The 20,446-nt window shown below is 40.0% G+C and overlaps 1 protein-coding gene across 1 annotated transcript in view; it reads left to right on the forward strand.

The window, feature by feature from the left end:
- fndc1 (fibronectin type III domain containing 1) overlaps positions 1-20,446 on the forward strand; it is a 221,630-nt gene that overhangs the window by 96,624 nt on the left and 104,560 nt on the right. The window contains exons 4-7 of the mRNA XM_080182267.1: positions 7,795-7,863; positions 12,246-12,419; positions 12,639-12,737; positions 16,448-16,571. Of these exons, the coding sequence (XP_080038393.1) occupies positions 7,795-7,863; positions 12,246-12,419; positions 12,639-12,737; positions 16,448-16,571 (466 nt within the window). The remainder of the gene's footprint in view (positions 1-7,794; positions 7,864-12,245; positions 12,420-12,638; positions 12,738-16,447; positions 16,572-20,446) is intronic.

Consider the following 20,446-nt stretch of genomic DNA (forward strand, 5'->3'; position numbering starts at 1 on the left):
GGAAACTGTTCCGAACTTCACCCATGGAAACCCTTGGGACAGTTTGGTTTTCGTATATGGTTCTATTGTAGATATGTGAAAGCAGTTGAGGTGCAGCAGAGTTCTAATCCCTACAGCAACAAAACTACTCTTCATCACCAAGGGTACTTCATTAACAACACTCCCATGGAACTCAAAATATCAAATATCTTGGGATTTCAGCAAAGCTGTTTTCAAGCATTCTTTAGTCTTGGTTCGAAATCTCTTTGGTGGGCAATCTCTTTAGGGAAATGTAAAATATCTGCATGTTTTTTTGATCATATTATCAAGCATGATTAAAATGCTTTATGATGATTTGACTAAAATTAAATGATAAAAGCATGGTACAAAGTTTCTTTTTAAAATGTTAAATAGTTGGGAGGGTTTTAACGGCCAACCATTAGATTATCAATCCATCCTTGCAACTTTGTTTCCCAGGAATTTTCTTTTAGGACCAATCTATGGGTCGATATTACCTGGTTCATTATAATTAATTGACACTACCTTTATTTGCGGTGCCTCTGCATTACTGAGAAGATTTATTTTCTTCGATTACATAAGGAATCCTGCCATTTTCTTCAGATTAATCTCTAATCTGGTATAGGTACAAAATTTCTCTACTATACCAAGGTTTCTTTATGGAAGTTGCTAAGTACCGCAATACCGTGAGCAAAAGCAAGGGACATAATTAAAATTATCTTACAGCCTCAGGATATTAAATAGTGTTCACCAGATATCATTTAAAGAACAAAGCAAACTATCTGTAACAATAACTAATAGGGGAAGAGCAGATCAACTTTTTATCATAGAATCCCTGCAATACAGGAGGAGGCCATTTGGCCCATCAAGTCTACACCGACTTTCCAATAGAATGTCTTACCCAGATCCACCCCCTGTCCTATCCTCCTAACCTAATGCATTTATCCCACTAATCCCACAATCTACACACCTTAACATTAAGGGATAATTTAGCATGGCCAATCTGCCTAATCTTGGGATTGTGGGAGGAAACCAGAGCACCTGGAGGAAACCCAATCAGAAACAGGGAGAATGTGCAAACTCCATACAGACAGACACCCAAGGCCGAAATTGAACCCAGGTCCCTGAGAGGCAGCAGTGCTAACCGCTGTGCCACTACGCTGCCCCTTTCGATTGGGCTGAGGTTATTTTTATCATTCCCTACTTTAATACAAATTCTCAATTAATCTAACCATTTCCTTGGATGACTCCATTCCTTTCAAATTTTGAATTATTTATATGTCGTTGATGGAATCAAAAGCCTTAGCGAAGTAGTTGGCACAGTGGTTAGCACTGCTCCCTCACAGCGCCAGGGACCCAGGTTCGATTCCCAGCTTGGGTCACTGTCTGTGTGGAGTTTGCACATTCTCCCTGTGTCTGCGTGGGTTTACTCTGGGTGCTCCAGTTTCCTCCCACAGTCTGAAAGACGTGCTGGTTAGGTGCATTTACCTGATCAGGTGCCAGAGTGTGGCGACCAGGGGAATTTCACAGTAACTTAATTGCAGGATTAATATAAGCCTTACTTGTGACTAAAATCTTTAAAAAATAACTCAGTTAATAAATACCACCCCAAGATTTTTCTTATTTATTTTTGCCCCTTTGTAACAATTACTTAGAATGGTAATATTCTCATGACATCCAGGTTTTCCAGCAGTGAAACCTCTTTGACTATTATTTAGAATAGCCACTTTGTTTAAATGATTACTAACAATTTTAGTAAACGCCCTCAATAATATGCATCTAATTGTTAGTGACCTTCAATTATCAATATTTTGCAAGGCATCTTCATCATCTGACTTTGGTATTAATATAGTTCTGGTTATTTCAACTGAGTAAGAAGTCTCTCAACACCAGGTTAACAAGTCTCACAACACCACAACCTGGTATTGTGAGACTTCTTACTGTGCTTATCCCAGTCCAGTGCTGGCTCTTCACATCATGGCTATTTTAACTGAATCAATAGCCACACATTATACATTTTAGCTATCACACCAGGATATCTAATCTAGCATTTTATTAAATCCCCAATTTTAATTTTATAGGGCTCTGGTGCTTTCTCTTGTTTAAATTGATTCCGAATGTCTAATGCTTCAAAATCTTTTATCACACTCGTCAATGCCTTGTCATTAGCCTTGCCTTTGAATTCACTAAATTTGTCAATATCAGACCAATCATTTACACAAGTTAACCGTTTGGTAAAATATTTTTCTTATTCGGAAATAGACAAGGGGCACGTCAATTGTTGCAGATCCCCCGCATCCCCCTCTCCCACCAATCAACTGTCAAGCTACGGCCTTCCTATTGAATTTGTATCATTTTTGTGTTGTCATATATAGGTATTTTTTCAGTGCTCTAAGTTTTAAGGCCCCAGTATTTTTAAATCTTAATTAGTTCATGTTTATTTTTCTTTTTAATATCCTTAGCGATACAAACTTCCCTGAATTCTGAATTAATCAATTTGTTAAGTATCATTTATTTCTACTTTATTGCAACCTTTAGCATCCTGTTTTATCAATTCTAAAATGGAGTCCACCATCTTTCCTAAATTAGTCACTTTATTACTATGAATATAATCAGGATTCTTTGACCTCTTCTCGTTAAACTATAAACTAATTGGCCTTTCGTTATTCAGTTGATTACTAACCACTTCCCCCACATTTATGTCTAAAGAATTTGGTTCCATTTATTGGAATTATCCTGTATATTCTCACCAAGTATCTTGGATTTATTGACTGACTCCCTTAACTTACTAACCTCAACCATTGTTTGTTTATCTGCTATTTGTTTATTAGTTTTAGTTTTAGTTTTTAGACTCTGCAATTCTAACGTGAATATTCTTGCAACCTTGAAACTTGAGTTCTAACTGGTCCTCTGTGCTCCATGAGGAGCTGTTTGTAGTAGCTATTTTCTGCCTATCAGTTCTATTTTTAGGTGGGAGGGAAGGGGGAAATTCTGCTGGGGTGGCCCCAATATCCATGGGGTGTAGCAGGAGATCTCCCAGTCCGTTGGAAGGTCAGGGCACCTGCGCAACAGCCCTCCTACAGCTTAGCAAGCAGCCTCACAAAACAAGTCTGAAACATTCGTGTTTTCTCACTCATTGGACACTTAGAATTTTTTTTCATAAAATTCAACCCTTTTTTGGGGAAAATTCCACCCAATATTTCCTGGTTTGCATTTAATTGTCCTGACTAAATAGTTAAACATCCTATTTACTATAATAAAAGTCTTGTAAGATTGGTCGCAGATTTTAATGAATCATGTACAGTATCTTCCATGTCCTTTACCCATTGACCATAGTACTTCATATTGTGTTCATGCTTAGAATTGTCCTATTACAGTGTATCTCACTATGTACGTGTATGCATTGTCTGAAAATGTGTCCAATGTATAAATGTGTTAGCCAAGGACCCACTGTATAAAATGGGAATCCAGTGGAACAGTGGCTCACCAATGTACCTCAGTTTGCATTCAAATTTGGGCTCATTAATATTTCACAGGACAATGAAGAGTTGAACAGATTATCCAAGGAAGATATATGGTACAAAGATAAAATCTTAGGTGCAAATGCAGTTCAAATGTTATTGTCAGAAAAATCACAAATTTCCAAAGTAATTCAAGTACCTGAGGTCACTTAAAAAGGCCAATAATAACTGAAAATTTAGAACTTGGCAAAAAAGAACTGCATTTAATAATAAAGAGAAAGTTACAAACATTTTGATGCACCAACTCAATGTGGGTAGCTGCAATATTCCACCTTATGTAACATGGACCAGACACATCCTGTGACTCCTAATGATTCATTGGTGAGTGAGAAAAGAGTTTTATCAAACTCATGTTTTATTGCTTCATATCTTATAATATTACAATGTGTAAGACAAAAATACATGTACAGCTCTTTAAACACAAGTAAATATTGATAAGCCATAACTTACTACTTTTGAACAAGATCAGCTTTCACATGTTCAAAAATTTACAAAGTCCAATTCTCATCATATCAAATTAATTTCCACTCCAACATTAATTAAACAAAAGTCTTGCCCTTTTATTTCCACTGATGACTCTTCCACATCAACATTAATGGGTTCAGATAGCAACAAGCCATTAAGATCTTGGATGAGTTGTCTGCCAAAAATGAAGAGCTGATGTGGCTGTGGAAAGGGTGGAAATTGAAGGGGTCAGAACATGAGCGTAGAATGTAAATACACAATGGGATACCTCACTTTTAAGTATCAACAGAAAGAATTGGGATAATTCAGCCACTGGTAATCTATATGACAATACTGGAAGGGGAGTGCAAACAGTTATCAAAATTGTTATAAATATAGGCTGTAGTTTTTCAAGTACAGTATCCTGCTCATACTTGATAGTCCACTGTTCTCTTTTATTATAGTATGTGAAGCTTTTCCATGAACATCTTCTTTGTATCAGATATAAATCACTTTAAGGGGAAGGAGGCTTCTGTGATCTATTCATTTCTCCATCTGGACATTTTCAAGTATTTGACATGATAATTTCTTGGAAAACTCCTGAAAAAAGAGAGAGAACATGGAACGTAGAACATAGTTGTGTAAAATCTGAAAAGAGTCAACAAAAATAGTGTACTTATTGCAGGTTTGATTTTCTAAATTTATCTCATATCTCAAAATTAATGTTACACAATTGCAGGCACAGGTCTTGGCAACTTTGATTTCTATGTCGCAAGATTTTAGGACCTGAAAATATTAGATTCATGTGCCACTTGTTATTTAATATTTATTTAAATGTTTTGTAGATAAGCACTAAAAGGACAATCCAGATTTACTTAAATTCTGTTTGGAATAAAGTATTTCTATTATTCACTTATTTGACACCTCTCTATGTTCTGATACCTTTGCTTGTACATTTTGTATATATGTCGCAAATGAACTTCCGCTTCAACATGAATAGGTTGAGAAATCATGTGTCACTTGTTTTCTTCTTTTCCTCTTCTTCCCATATGTTTAAATATTACATTTTCTATTTATGCTTTGAATTACAAAATTTTGTAAATAAATATTATTTGCCATAACTAAGAATTTACATAAGGAGAGGTTAAGATGCTGCTTTTATGTTGCTCAGTAATGTGAGTTTTGTTACAAATGTTGACACTAATGTATACCAGATTTGCTGTTTTGCTGCTGTTTAAATTGGTTAAAATGAATTATTACATGAGTGCTCTATACAAAATACATTTCTCAACTCTAATGAGGATGTGGTGAAATTAATTACAACTTATTCCAAGTGATTTTCTTTTTGTTCCACCTCATCGATTATTGATTTTCATTCCCCCCAACAATCATTCCAATTTTCTGAAGACAATGAGTTTTGCTAGTTTGTGCTGCAGGTTATTTAACTGTTGTGAGTAATATTGCCAAGATGAAACTTGTTTTCACCGGATGTCCACATACTTGCTTGTACACTTTCCAGCAAATCACTGTATGGAGACAGTTGTCAATTTCACCCCCCTCCCTCCTAGCTCAGAGGTATCAAATGCAATGATAGCACTTCAAATATTGCTTTGGTTGAGATTAGTTGACAACTCAAAGTAGTGACTACAAGCTTGAATTTGGGGCTGCCTCTATCAAATGTGAATTGTACATGAATTGCAAAAACTCAGTTTGCAGGTGCAGCAGGTGATCAAGAAGGCAAATGGTATGTTGGCCTTTATCATGAGGGGGATGGAGTATAAAAGCAGGGAGGTCTTGCTGCAACTATACAAGGTACTGGTGAGGCTGCAACTAGAATACTGTGTGCAATTTTAGAACATAGAACATTACAGCGCAGAACAGGCCCTTCGGCCCACAATGTTGCGCCGACCAGTTAAAAAACAATGACCCACTAACCTAAACCAATCCCTTTTCGTCCATAAACCTATCCACGGATCTCTTAAACGCCCCCAAACTAGGCGCATTTACAACCGCAGCAGGCAGGGCATTCCAATCCCTCACCACCCTCTGGGTAAAGAACCTACCCCTGACATCCGTCCTATAACTACCCACCCTTAATTTAAAGCCATGCCCCCTCGTGCTAGCTTTCTCCATCCGAGGAAAAAGGCTATCACTGTCCACCCTATCTAAACCTCTAATCATCTTATATGTTTCAATAAGATTTTGGTCTCCTTATTTGCGAAAGGGTATATTGGCCTTGGAGGGAGTACAGAGAAGGTTCACCAGGTTGATACCAGAGGTGAGGGGGTTAGCTTATGAGGAGAGATTGAGTAGATTAGGCCTGTACTCATTGGAGTTTAGAAGGCTGAGGGGAGATCTTATAGAGACATATAAGATAATGAAGGGGCTAGATAGGGTAAAGGCAAAGAGATTATTTCTGCTTGGAAAGGAAACAAGGACTAGAGGGCACAGCTTCAAAATAAGAGGGGGGCAGTTTAGAACAGAGTTGAGGAGGAACTTCTTCTCTCAGAGGATAGTGAATCTTTGGAATTCTCTGCCCTTTGAAGCAGTGGAGGCTACCTCGTTAAATATGATTAAGTCACAGGTAGATAGATTTCTGATCAATAAAGGAATTAAGGGTTATGGGGAGCAGGCGGGTAAGTGGAACTGAACCACTATCAACAAAGAACAAAACAGGCCCTTCGGCCCAATGAGCCTGCGCCGCCATCTTAACATTACGAGTCCCCCCTCCACCCATGACCCTTATCTATGCTTAATATCGATAAGATCAGCCATGATCTTATTGAATGGCAGGGCAGGTCGAGGGGCTAGATGGCCTACTCCTGCTCCAATTTCTAATGTTCTTATGTATACTAGTTGATGTTTTTATTCCGTAAGCCATGTTAGAAAGCCCTAACTGATATGTTTATAATTTATTGGGATCCAAATGGTAATGCCTCAAAGAAGTGGCGAAAAACTGCAGCAGGCGACGGTGCAGAGGGACCTCGGGGTCCTTGTGCATGAGTCACAAAAACCCAGCCTGCAAGTGCAGCAGGTGGTCAGGAAGGCGAATGGGATGCTGGCCTTCATAGCGAGGGGGATTGAATATAAAAGTAGGGAGGTCTTGCTGCAGCTGTATAGGGCATTGGTGAGGCCGCAGCTGGAGTACTGTGTGCAGTTTTGGGCGCCGCACCTGCGCAAGGATATTTTGGCCCTGGAGGGAGTGCAGAGGAGGTTTACTAGGCTGATACCGGAGTTGAGGGGGTTGAGCTATGAGGAGAGGCTGAATAAACTAGGCTTGTACTCGTTAGAGTTTAGAAGAATGAGGGGAGATCTCATTGAGACGTATAAGATGATGAATGGGATGGATAGGATAGAGGTGGAAAGACTCTTCCCGCTCAAAAAAGACAGTAGGACTAGGGGGCACAGCCTCAAGATAAAGGGGGGGCGGTTCAGAACGGAGTTGAGGAGGAACTTCTTCACTCAAAGGGTGGTGAATCTCTGGAATTCTCTGCCCGTTGAAGTGGTGGAGGCTGCCTCGCTAAATATTTTTAAGAAGCGGGTTGATGGGTTTTTGATAAGAGAGGGGATTAAGGGTTATGGGGAGAGGGCGGGAAAGTGGAACTGAGCCACGACAGATCAGCCATGATCTTATTGAATGGCGGGGCAGGCTCGAAGGGCCAGATGGCCTACTCCTGCTCCTATTTCTTATGTTCTTATGTTAAGCAGCAATGTTTAAGTTTCTATTTTACAGTGGGTGTAAAGTGAGCGATGAAGTAAAGGACTGTTAGAAATTAACATTTTAAAACGCATGTCCCCTTCCTGTACTGAGTCAATTTTCTTTTGTTTACAGGGAGAGAACGGATGAATCTAGATGGGGTTTCCAACATCGATCCACAAACTCTCAATGAAACCATCACAGGTGCATTCACAAGTAATTTTATTCCAGCCTGGGATGAAAACAGAAGTTGCTTGCGAGAGGGATTATTTTGAATATGTAATAATTGGGATCAAAGGTCATGAGGAGAAATCAGGATTAGGCTATTGAATTGGACATCAGTCATGATCGTGATGAATGGCAGTGTAGGCTCGAAGGACCAAATGGCTGCCTCCTGCTCCTATCTTCTATGTTTTGTTTTTATGTTGTTTTATTTCATAGCGTAGTTGTTTGAGCATTTTCCAATTTGATTTCATTTAATTGAACATCTTGGGGGCAAGTCTCATAAACACCATCTTATCTTATTAATACTCAGCTGTTCTGTGTGAAGTAGCAGAAATTGTAATTTTAATATTATAATTGAAAAACTTCCATCTTACAATCCATTAGTTTGCAATTGGCACACCATTTCAACTCTTTGAATGTTATGATCCAGCTGCAGATCATTACTGTTTAACAAGGGAATACAAACACCCAACAATTAATTATATGTGTATGTGTTTCTGTGTGTGTGTATAATATAAAACACCACTAAATTATCACCATAGCTTGTAAATACTTGTGTGATCAACTCTTATTTTTCCTTGTGAATACTAATTCTATCCAAAATAATTGTTTCTGGAAACTTGTGCAATACTGTTGTTAAACTTCCCACCAGTATTTGGACCCTTGCCTTTCCAGCTATATATTAATTAGTTTGTTGCGCAGAGGACAATTTCAAAGTTTGCGGATGACGCAAAACTTTGACATATTGCAAACTATGAAGAGGACTGTGTAGAACTTCAAAGGGACATATTTGATTTGATCTATTTTTGTCAAGTATTAGTATACAGTGAAAAGTATTGTTTATTGTGCACGATTCAGACAAAGCATATCATTCAGAGAGCAGGAAACAACAGAGTGCAGGATGTAGTGTTACAGACATAGCTAGGGTGTATAGAAAGAGCAATTTAATGCTAGGAGGTCCATTAAAAAGTCTGATGGCAGCAGGGAGGAAGCTATTCTTGAGTTGGTTGGTATGTGACCTCAGACTTTTGTATCCTTTTCCTGACAGAAGGTGGAAGAGAGAATGTCTGGGGTGCACAGGGTCCGTAATTATGCTGGTGTTTTGCTGAGGACAAAGTCAATGGATGGGAGGCTAGTTTGCTTGATGGATTGGGCCACATTCACAACCTTTTGTAGTTTCTTACGGCCTTGGACAGAACTGGAGCCATACCAGGCTATGATACAACCAGAAAGAATGCTTTCTATGGTGCATCTGTAAAAGTTGGTGAGAGTTGTAGCTAACCTGCCAAATTTCCTTAATCTTTTGAGAAAGTAGAGGCGTTGGTGGGCTTTCTTAATTATAGTGTCAGCATAGAGAAGTTGGTGGAATGGGTAGACAGGTGGCAGATGTAATTCAATACAGGAAAGTGTGAGATGATGCATTTTTATGGGAAGAGCATGGAATGACGATTCAAAATAAGGGGTACAATTTTTAAAAGGGTGCAGGAGCAGAGAAACCTGGTTGTATATGTATATAGATCATTGCAGGAAGCAGGATAGGTGGTGGGAACAGTTAAATGAAGCAGCTAGCATTTTGTCTTTATTCATAGTGGCATAGAATACAAGAGCAAGGAAGTAATGTATACCAGACACTAGTCAGTCTTCAGCTGAAATATTGCATACGGCTCTGGATGTCACACTATAGGAATGATGTGTATGCAGGGTAGCACGGTGGCACAGTGGTTAGTACTGCTGGCACCAGGGACCTGGGTTCAATTCCTGCATGGTTCAGTGTAAACTTGGTAGCACCAGCTTTCAGAGTATCGCTCCTTCTTCAGTGTAAACTGGGCAGAGCACTACACATTGTGATCACAATTTAATCTGACTTTTATTCAATAGTTCTTGGTTTCTAAAATAAACATTGTGTAAGGCTTGATTGCTGCACTGTATTGGTTTGGGTCCATTAAGAAGTTTAATAAACTCGACTCATGAGTCCCTTTTTATTTCATTCAGGGTGTATGATTTCGTAGACACAGGTAAACAGGGCAGCTAGGGATGGGCAATGAGTTCTGGCCAGCCCACGATGTCAATGTCCACGAATGAATACAAAAAAAAATTGATCTACCCATAGGTAAATATTTAAGAGATACAAATTTTGGACTTTGACAATGAAAGAATCATAAAATTCAAAATGTAAATGTCAGAAGTTCATTGGGACTTTGTAACAAATCAAGTAAAATGCTGATTATTTCCAGACTTGTATACAGCAGAAAAAGCTTTATCAAGATAATCTTTAATGTGTTTAGGATACATTCATCCACTGCCAACAGTTTGCATTAACTAGATTTATATACAAGTACATTTGACATTTTCTTTCCTGCTTCCTCTTTTTTATTAGTATATGTGTACATAATGTAAATATATAAAATGCAAAATAAAAACATATGCACATTTACATGTAGTGAAAGCCATGAAACAGCTTTATTTATGGTAATTTGCTATCATTAGTAGCAGAAGATGAGGCCAGTAAATCTGGAAGTTACATTAGGATGTTACTATATGAATAATCTTTGTCAAATTCTTTTCTCTGCTGTTTTAATTTGGCATTAAATGCATGTAAAATCAGATTTCAAGCCTCCATTAAAATAACAAAGGACTTCAACAACATATTTTCACTATTGTATTAGTATCACACAGCCAACATCACCAAATGTGACAGGACCATACCAAGTACTGCTGGGTTTCCCTCTGTTCCGTTAAAAGCACTTTCTGCTACAGGATGATGCCAGAGAGTAAATATTACCCCTTGTTTCTTTTCTCATAACCAACTGTCTTTTAACATTCCTCCAATAACAAGTGTGATGAGTTCACGAGCTTGGTGAGAAAGAAGCAATTCAGTAGTCTTGTGACATGTATCAGTTCAGCTCCACCATTAGCCCTGACCTAGAGCTGAACCTGCACATTCCAATCCCCTTTCAGGCCTCATTCTAATGGTCAGATACACACATATTGTTTTCTACGCATGTTTGTAAAATTGCTGATCGTAAACTTCCCTGCCTGGTCCCTGTGTTAGCTGACATAAATTGTGCTCCCTCTTTATGTACTTTAGAAAAAAATCCCATTATCACGCCGCTATTCTGTAGGATGTCACTGATCAGTCTGTCAGTGCAAGCTACCATCCTTGAATGTGTTGGTGAGTCTTAAACCATGCTCACCTTTCTTGCAACTCCCCGTTCAAATCTCACTCAGCAAGTTTTGGTCCCAGTTGCAGCACTGAAATGGTTAAGTCTGAAGTAACAAATGACATCTGCTGTGAATATGACCATGGTTTATTATCTCTAAAGTCTTTAAAACAGTCAACATCATCATTGTGCTCTAGTGTCCATCTCAGTGAGATTGCCCTCGATTAGTTCCACTCTTGATTAACCAATTGTAACCAGACCATTTTGCCCATTTCTTCTTCCTCAGCATTATCACTGGAGTCCACCGGGGATTAATATTGTTTCCTTCCTTATTAACACACTGTTGCTGGTGAAAACGTGAGGTCAATTGACATAAGTACTTTTTCACCCAGCTCTACCTCTCTGTGACTGTCTTGACCTTTCCACTATCTCTATTATGAAATCTGAGATTCAGCATTGCGTAGGCCACAGTTCCTCCAGCTTTGGTAAGATAAATCATTGCCTTTGGCCCCTGCCACAAACACTTGTCATTGATTCCATCTTCCTCCGCGTTAGAATTTTAGGATGAGCCTAAGTATTGAAGCCTGAGCTGATTTTCCAATCTCATAATCCTTTCAATTAAAAAGATCATCTACTTCTATACTTTTAGCAGTTGAGCCGCTCTACTCAGTCATTGCTGAAACCTTCAGCTATGTCTTTGTTACCTCCAGAGTCAACTTTTGTACTCTCTTAGATGGCGTCCCATCCTCTGTCCTCTGTGAAAGTTAGGTGATCCAAAACTCTACTACCTGTATTTGATCCATCACTGAGTCCCATTACCCCTACTTTGATCTGTAAGCCTCCATAAGCACTAACTACAAATGTTATCTTTTGTTGAAATCCCTTCATAACCTCACCCTTACCTTTCTCTGCAATTTTTTCCAGCCCTACAACCTCCCAAGAAGTCTGTTTTCCTCACCCTAATCTTCTGTCCATCATCCGCTGTACCTATTAGTCAACTTAACCCTTTCTGGGATTCCATCCCTGAGTGCCTCTTCATCCCTTCTCCTTTAGAAAGTTTGCTTAAAACACATCTTTCCTTTTAGACTTTGGAAAGCAACGTAGAACTTTTTCTTTCCAAAAGTCCAATCTAGTTTTGGGTTGTTAATTAGAAGCAACTAATTAAAATAAAATTAACTTGAGGAACGTCTTTTGTTTTAGATAGAAGTGTATCAAAGGGACCTCATCGACTGCGAGTCAGACCTTCTGACGAGAAGGTTTCACCTCGAATGAGATCACCTCGTACCCCTCAAGCTCGAAGATATCTGCTTGGCAGGAGAAGGAAGTATGCACCACGTCCAAAAGAACAAAGGAGACATGAAGTACAGAAAATCGGTGAGTCATTCACCTGCTGCACTAACACATGTAACATTGAAACGGTTTTGACAATTTTGTAGAAATCTTTTCATTACTGAGGCAATTCCATTTTGAATGCAGTAGTAAATAATGGTTTTGAAAATTGTTTCTCAGTATTGCAACTTGCCACACATAAGACATTGAAGAGTGAAATTGTTTCTTTGGTTTTCTTTTCCCTGTACATTTGTCTTCCCACAGTTCCGCAATCGCTCTATGGGATGGCACCTCGGACACGGAGTGCCTTAGGACAGAGGGAACCTGTTTACAGATCAACCCTAATAAAACACAAAGTTCCAGGTGGGTTTGGCTGGAAAACCTATTGGCCTGAGGTAATCGTAGAAATTTTTCACTTCTCTACACAGGTTACACGTTGCATGTAAATGCACCACTCTAATTGTGATATTCTTATTCATAAAAGTGTTCACATCTTCATTGTTAACAAGTAAATGACATACATTTCTTATTTGTTGGGGCTTTCATGTGGAGGTGGATTTCAAATTGAGAATGCCTGGATAAGCGTAGAAATTTTGTCAGTGAAATTGTTACCATTTGAATTTGTAGCAAACTGCTAAATACAGTGGAGATACTAGTTAACCATCTACTGGACAGGACCAGTTAACTGCTATACACATGGGAGGTACTGGTTAACCATTCACTGTACAAGACAGGTTAACTGCTATACACAATGGAGATATTGGTTAACCATTCACTGGACAGGACAAGTTAACTGCTATACACAGTGGAGATACTGGTTAACCATCCACTGGACAGGACAGGTTAACTGCTATGCACAGTGGAGATACTGGTTAACCATGTGCTGGACAGGACAAGTTAACTGGCATACAGTGTGGATATATTGGTTAACCATCCACTGGACAGGACAGATTAATTAAACCAAGGCCTTAATTAATAGAAATATATTAATTAATTAATAGGCCTGAAATAGACTTTCAGAGCGAGAGGTAATATTTCAGGCAGGTGATTTATAACCAGAACTAGATGCAGTTGCCATTTTACAGTTTTTAAACAAGTCCAAGCCTAAGTAAAGGATTGGGGATTGGGAGGAATGGGGTGCTGGGAAGGGGTGGTAGCAGGTCAGCTGGGTAGGACAAAGAAAAAGGGGAAGCTCTGCAATTATAAATCGATAATAGTGCATGGCAAAAAGCGATGGTAATAAGCTGATTGAGAAATGGGTTCAAAGGACATTTAAGGAGCATTAGTGGAATCATTTTCAGTACCTGCAGTGTGAAAAGTGTGTTTAGTCATTATGATCTGAGATAGTTGAACTCAAAGCTGAGGACCATGGTTTGTTAAGTACTAAATCAGAAGATGAGGTGTTATTCATTGAGCTTGCATTGACCTTCACTGAACCATAGATGATTCACACTGCAGCTAATTTTCCAGGCATTGCCTTTAATAAGCAGAAATTTGTCTGACAAATCTGTTAGAGTTATTTGAGGTGGTAACAAGGAAGTTAAATAAAGGAGAACCAGTGGACATGATTTAATTAGATTTCCAGAAGGCCTTTGACAAGGTGCTACATAGGAGATTGTTAAATAAGTCAAATGCCTATGCTGTTAAGGGGAAGATCATGGCATGGATAGAGGATTGGCTGACTGGCAGAAGGCAGAGAGTGGGGATAAAGGGGTCTTTTTCAGGATGACAGCTGGTGACTAGTGGTGTGCCTCGGGTCAGTGCTGGGACCACAACTTTTCACAATATAGATTAACGATTTGGAGGAAGGAATTGAAGGCACTGTTGCTAACTTTGCAGATAATACAAAGATATGTAGAGGGACAGATAGTATTGAGGAAGCAGGGGGCTGCAGAGGGACTTAGACAGGTTAGAAGAGTGGTCAAAGAGGTGGCAGATGGAATACAATGTGGAAAAGTGAGGTTACTCACTTTGGAATGGGGAATAGAGGCATAGACTATTTTCTAAATGGGAAAATGCTTAGGATATCAGAAACATACTTGGGAGTCATTGTTCAAGATTCTCTTAAGGTTAACGTGCAGGTTCACTCGGCAGTTAGGAAGGCAAATGCAATGTTGGCATTCATGTCAAGAGGACTAGAATACAAGAGAAGGGTGTATTGCTGAGGCTGTATAAAGCTCTGATCAAACCCCATTTGGAATATTGTGAGCAGTTTTGGGCCCCACATCCAAGGATGGATGTGCTGGCCTTGGAAAGGGTCCAACGGAGGTTCACAAGAATGATCGCTGAAATGAAGAGCTTGTCATATGAGGAATGGTTGAGGACCCTATACTTGTTGCAGTTTAGAAGGATGAGGGGGGATCTTACTGAAGCTTACAGGATACCACGAGGCCTGGATAGAGAAGGAAAACTAGAACCAGAGGGCACAACCTCAGGCTGAAGGGTCGATCCTTTAAAACGGCAATGAGGAGGAATCTCTTCAGCCAGAGAGCGGTGAACCTGTGGAACTCTTCGCCACAGAAGGCTGTAGAGGCCAGGTCATTAAGTGCTTTTAAGACAGAGATAGACTGGGTCTTGATTGATAAACAGGTCAGGGGTTATGGGGAAAAGGCAAGAGAATGGGGATGAAAAAACTATCTGCCATGATTGAATGGCGGAGCAGACTTGATGGGCCAAGTGGCCTAATTCTGCTCCTATGTTTTATGGTCTTATGGCCTAAAATTCAGGATCCCAACTGATAATACTGATGGGTCTCAGCCCAAAATGAAATCTGGCCTGGCGGATCCTAACTTTTTTTTGAGAAAACATGCAGGTCTGAACACATTCACAAGAGTCTGAACAGGACTGATCACATTCACAAGAACCTGTCGGTGTATTTTTTATACAAAGATTGTTAAACAAGAAAATTGCGCAGTGTGAACAGTGTATATCACACGAGACAAAAAGGTTGGAAAGATTTCAAGACAAACACCAGAAAATGATTCAACCTCTGTGTTCATTTCATCCCAACAATACTCTTACAGACACAACTCCAGTGAAGATGTAGCTACTATCTTAACACCAAAGCTTCTTGCTTAGGCTGGCTCAGGTGCAAATAGTTTTCTTCTGGTGAACCTCTGAACATTCAGTAGATTATTTTCCCTAGCTGGTATCTCTCCCCAAGACACACACACAACCCAATCGAAACTCAATATTGTTTCAACTTCAGAGCAAACATGTGTTCCCTAAATTCAGTTCCCGAGAGTCTTTCAAGGTTTCTTACTAAAGAGTTCTGCCTTCAATCTAACATACACCCATTGACTGGACTGCCTTTCTGTCTTTCCCTGTGTCTTATATATCCTTGGATTGTTGTCGCTAAGCAACAGCACAGTATTTTTCTACTTGTTTTTTTTCTAAATTCCTAACCCCTTTGAAATCCACCTCATTTCTGGGTCTGTAAAACCTCAGTAAAAATGCACATAGAATCCTACAGTTCAGAAGGATGCCATTAAGCCTGTCAAGTCTGTGCCGACCACAATCCCACCCAAGCCCTAACCCCATACTCCATGCATTTACCCTAGCTAGTCCCCAACAATTCACTTAACCCATACATCTTTGGACTGTGGGAGAAAACTGGAAGAAACCCACACACACACACAGAGAATGTGCAAGCTCTACACACTGACAGTGACCCAAACCAGGAATCAAATCCATGTCCTTGGCACTGCGGCAGCAGTGCTAACCACTGTGCCACCTTGCTGCCCCAAACAGGGCCTCCAGACTTCTTGGCACCAAGCTCACAATAAAAACTCTAAATGAAACCACCTTTCCCAAAGAAGAAATACAAATTGTCAATTAAATGTAGAAACTATACACTGAGTACCTCAAATACCTGCTTCTCAATCCATGCTCCTGCCAACTGAGACTCAATATCAGGAAGCTTCAAAGTTTACTTTATATATTTGTGGTAATGGAACTTTCTCAGGACTTTAATACCTAACATACTGTTTACATACATTTTAATTTTGCATTTTCAACTTCATCCTCACGTTTGCTCTAAATACTTTTGATGATCACCTCTGTTATTGATTTAGAGAATAATGAATTGTATGAACCCAGAGACATCACAGTTCGAGTTATGAGTCCACAATCTGTTCTCGTTATATGGGTCGATCCTGCACTTCAACAGGAAAAGAATCGTGGCATTGGCTCAGACAGGTACGTGAACAACACACTGCAGTCTTCACTGCGATTAATTAATCTCTGCTTCCTGTTTGGCTGCCTTTCCTGAGCTATATGAAAGCACCAGTTTCTGGCAATGAACTGTATGCTGCATACTCACAGCTGTTTATGAGAAATTGATGAGAACCAAAGTCTAGTTAGCATGTTTCAATGTTGCACACATGCCAAACAGATAGTTCACTACATTGAATTCTACTGGACTGTAAGTGGAGCCATATTCATAACTTCATCGTCACCTTACTCTGCTATCATCTGAGTTCATCTGTTGCTGAAACACTCACCCGTGCTATTGTCATCTCCCAACAATTCAAGTGCTGCTGTACCCTACGTTTTCTATTTTGGAGGTGTCTTTGAACTAGTTTGATAAGGCTGTGTGGTTTGCTAGATCTCCTCAAACAGCAACTGACAGTCAACTATTTTGTTGGGGAACTGAAGTATTCTGAAAAGGGATAGCAGATTTCATTCCCACTGGAACATTAGTGAACAAATTGGGGTTTTGTCACCATCTTTGTGTTTTTTTATGAATACTGGAACACCAGGACATCAGCAGAACCTCAGGAAGCGTGTGAAAGGAGGACACCAGGATGGAGAAATGGCAAATGGAATTTAACCTGGACAAGTGTGAGGTGGTGCATTTTGGAAAGCCTAATGTGGGAGGGAAGTATACAATAAATGGCACATCCCTTAGAAGCACAAACATACTGAGGATCTAGGCATACAGGTTCCACAGTTCCTTGAAAGTAGCAGCACAAGTGAATAATGTGGTCAAGAAGGCCTGTGGCATGCTTGCCTTCATCAGGCAGGCATAGAGTGTAAAAATTGGCAAGTCACGTTGCAGCTATGTAGAAATTTAGTTCGGCCACATTTGGAATAATGCGTACAGTTCTGATCATCACACTACCAGAAGGATGTGGAGGCTTTGGAGAGGGTACAGAAAAGATTTTTCAGGATGTTGCCTGGTTTGGAGGGTCTTAGCTATGAGAAGAGATTGGACAAACTTGGGTTTGTCTTCACTTGAATGTCTGAGGCTGAGGGACGACCTGATAGGAATTTACAAAATTATGAGAGGCAGGGATAGTAGGAGTTTTCACTTTTACCCAGGGTAGAAATATCAATTACTAGGGGACATAGGTTTAAGATAAAAGAAGGAAAATTTAAAGGAGATGAGAGTCAATTTTTTTTTACACACGGGATGGTAAATGCCTGGAATACACTGCCTGAGGAGGTGGTAGAGGCAGATGCAATAGACACGTTAAGAGGCACCTTGGCAGATACATGAATTGGCAGGGAATGGAGGGATACGGACCACATAGAGGCAAAAGATCTTAGTTTAGAAAGGCATCATGTATCAGTGCAGGCTAGGTGGGCCTGCTCCTGTGCTGTATTGTTCTTTATAGTTTTGTTTATATTTCACGTTTAAAAATAAACTGAAATCAAACTCTGTCAGCAGAATTTGAACTCAAATCCTCTGGATTGTAGTGCAGGTCCTTAGATTGCTCATCCAATAGCCATGACAGTACTGTCAGACATGTAAAATTCTGCTGTTCATATCGTATTCCTCAGTAAGACTTGCTTTTTCAGTAATCCTGTCCTTGCTGGCTCCTTTCAGTTCCCGTGAACCCAACACTGCAATTTTATAAATCTAATGCTCGTGTTTAAATTTGTGATCTAGTTCCCAAATTATCCTAATGTGACTAACATGCAAACACGGTATCAATGCCATGTGTAAAATTGTTTTCAGGCTTTTGGATGAATTGCAATTGGATGCCTGTCATAATCACATGAAAAGCTTTCCCCTGGAGTGGTCTATAAGCTCAGAATTTGTATGTGTGTATGAAGCCCTACTTTTAATTTGAACATTTCTATTTAAAGATGATTAAGCAAACAAGTTTTAGTCTTAACAAAGAACAAAAAACAATACAGCACAGGAACAGGCTCTTCGGCCCTCCAAGCCTGTGCCGTTCATGAGCCCAACTAGCCTATTCGTTTGTATCCCTTGATTCCCAGTCTGTTCATGTGGCTATTCAGATAAGTCTTAAACGATCCCAGCATGTACACCTCAACCACCTGCTGGGCAGTGCATTCCAGGCCCCCACCACCCTCTATGTAAAATATGTCCCCCTGACATCAGTGTTAAACCTTGCCCCCCCCCCTTGAACTTGTGACCCCTTGTGTTTGTCACCTTTGTCCTGGGAAAAAGCTTCCCACTGTTCACCCTATCTACGCCCTTCATAATTTTATACACCTCTATCAGGTCGCCCCTCATCCTTCTTTCCAGGGAGAACAACCCCAGTTTACCCAATCTCTCCTCATAGCTAAGACCCTCCATACCAGGCAACATCCTGGTAAACCTTTTCTGTACTCTCTCTGAAGCCTCCACATCCTTCTAATACCTTCTAACAACTTACCAACTACAGATGTTAGGCTCACTAGTCCTGAGATGCGTAGATTAGAAGGATTAGTGGGTAAATGTGTAGGTATATGGGGGTAGGGCCTGGGTGGGATTGTGGTCGGTGCAGACTCAATGAGCCAGATGGCCTCTTTCTGCACTGTAGGGTTCTATGATTCTGTGATAGTCTGTAGATCCCAGGCTTTTCCTAGCAGACCTTTTTAAATAAAAGCACAACATTTGCTACCCTCCAACCTTCAGGTACCTCACCTGTCACGGTCGATGATTCAAATATCTCTGTTAGGGGTCACGCAATTCTCTCCATAGCCTCCAACAATGTCCTGGGATACATTTCATCAGGTCCTGGGGTTTATCTACTTTGATGTGCTTTTGAATGAAGGCTTTTAAAAGTCTATTGTTGAGCAAATATATGCATGAAGGTGTACTCCTGGAGGCTTGTTAAACTGAACAAACAAACTTTGTTGACAAGGTTGCTTCATTAGCTGCATGCTCTGAGCTAGTTCATAGTGCACTCTTTCTAATTGGGAGAATTAGAACATCTCCATGATGTTGATTGATTGTTCAGACCCAGTTTGACAGCTTCTGTTTTTTGAGTTTTGGCTTTTTTTTCTGTCCAATTCAAGGACAGTAAAAAAAAAAGTCGTAACTTTTTTTTAAATCAAAATCATTGTTTGAACTGAGTTCAGTGTCTTAGTTTCTCAGCTGTATTCTGACTCCAGCCTGATGGGTGTGGTAACTCCTTGTGCTGCTTTATTTGAGAGTTCTGCAGGTCCATTTTCTACAGCTTCCCACTTACAGGGCTTGGCTTGAGCCCTTTTAACTGTCAAGTGACGAGGGGGCATGGCTTTAAATTAAGGGGGGGTAGTTATAGGACGGATGTCAGGTGCAGGTTCTTTACCCAGAGGGTGGTGAGGGACTGGAATGCCCTGCCTGCTGCAGTTGTAAATGCGCCTGGTTTGGGGGCGTTTAAGAGATTGGTGGATAGGTTTATGGACGAAAAGGGAGTGGTTTAGATTAGTGGGTCAATGTTTTTTTTTAAAAATAAGACTGGTCGGCGCAACATTGTGGGCCGAAGGGCCTGTTCCGCGCTGTAATGTTCTATGTTCTATGTTCAAGCGCTTTGACTAAATGGGCATCTCCCTCACTGTCCCTTTACCTGTTGGGGGATCTGACTGGTTCCTATTTAATCCTGTGGACTTTTCTCCACTGACTGAACCATCATGGGTTGAGTTTGCTGCTGCAGGGTGTCTCTGCCTTTTTCAGAATCTTGCTGCAACAGTTCAGTCTCAGCTTTTCCAGTTTAATTTGGCTGGAGTAACTCAGTTTGGTTTTGAATCGGCTTTCGCTGCCTCTTCTGACTCTGGACAGAATTCAAAATATTCAGCCAACATTTTCAGGAATTCCTGCCTCTTTTTCTAACTGGGGATCTTAAATTTTACCT

The sequence above is a fragment of the Carcharhinus amblyrhynchos genome, unplaced genomic scaffold (genome assembly GCF_965287045.1).
Source record: "Carcharhinus amblyrhynchos unplaced genomic scaffold, sCarAmb.v2.hapA scaffold_50, whole genome shotgun sequence".
NCBI lineage: Eukaryota > Metazoa > Chordata > Chondrichthyes > Carcharhiniformes > Carcharhinidae > Carcharhinus > Carcharhinus amblyrhynchos.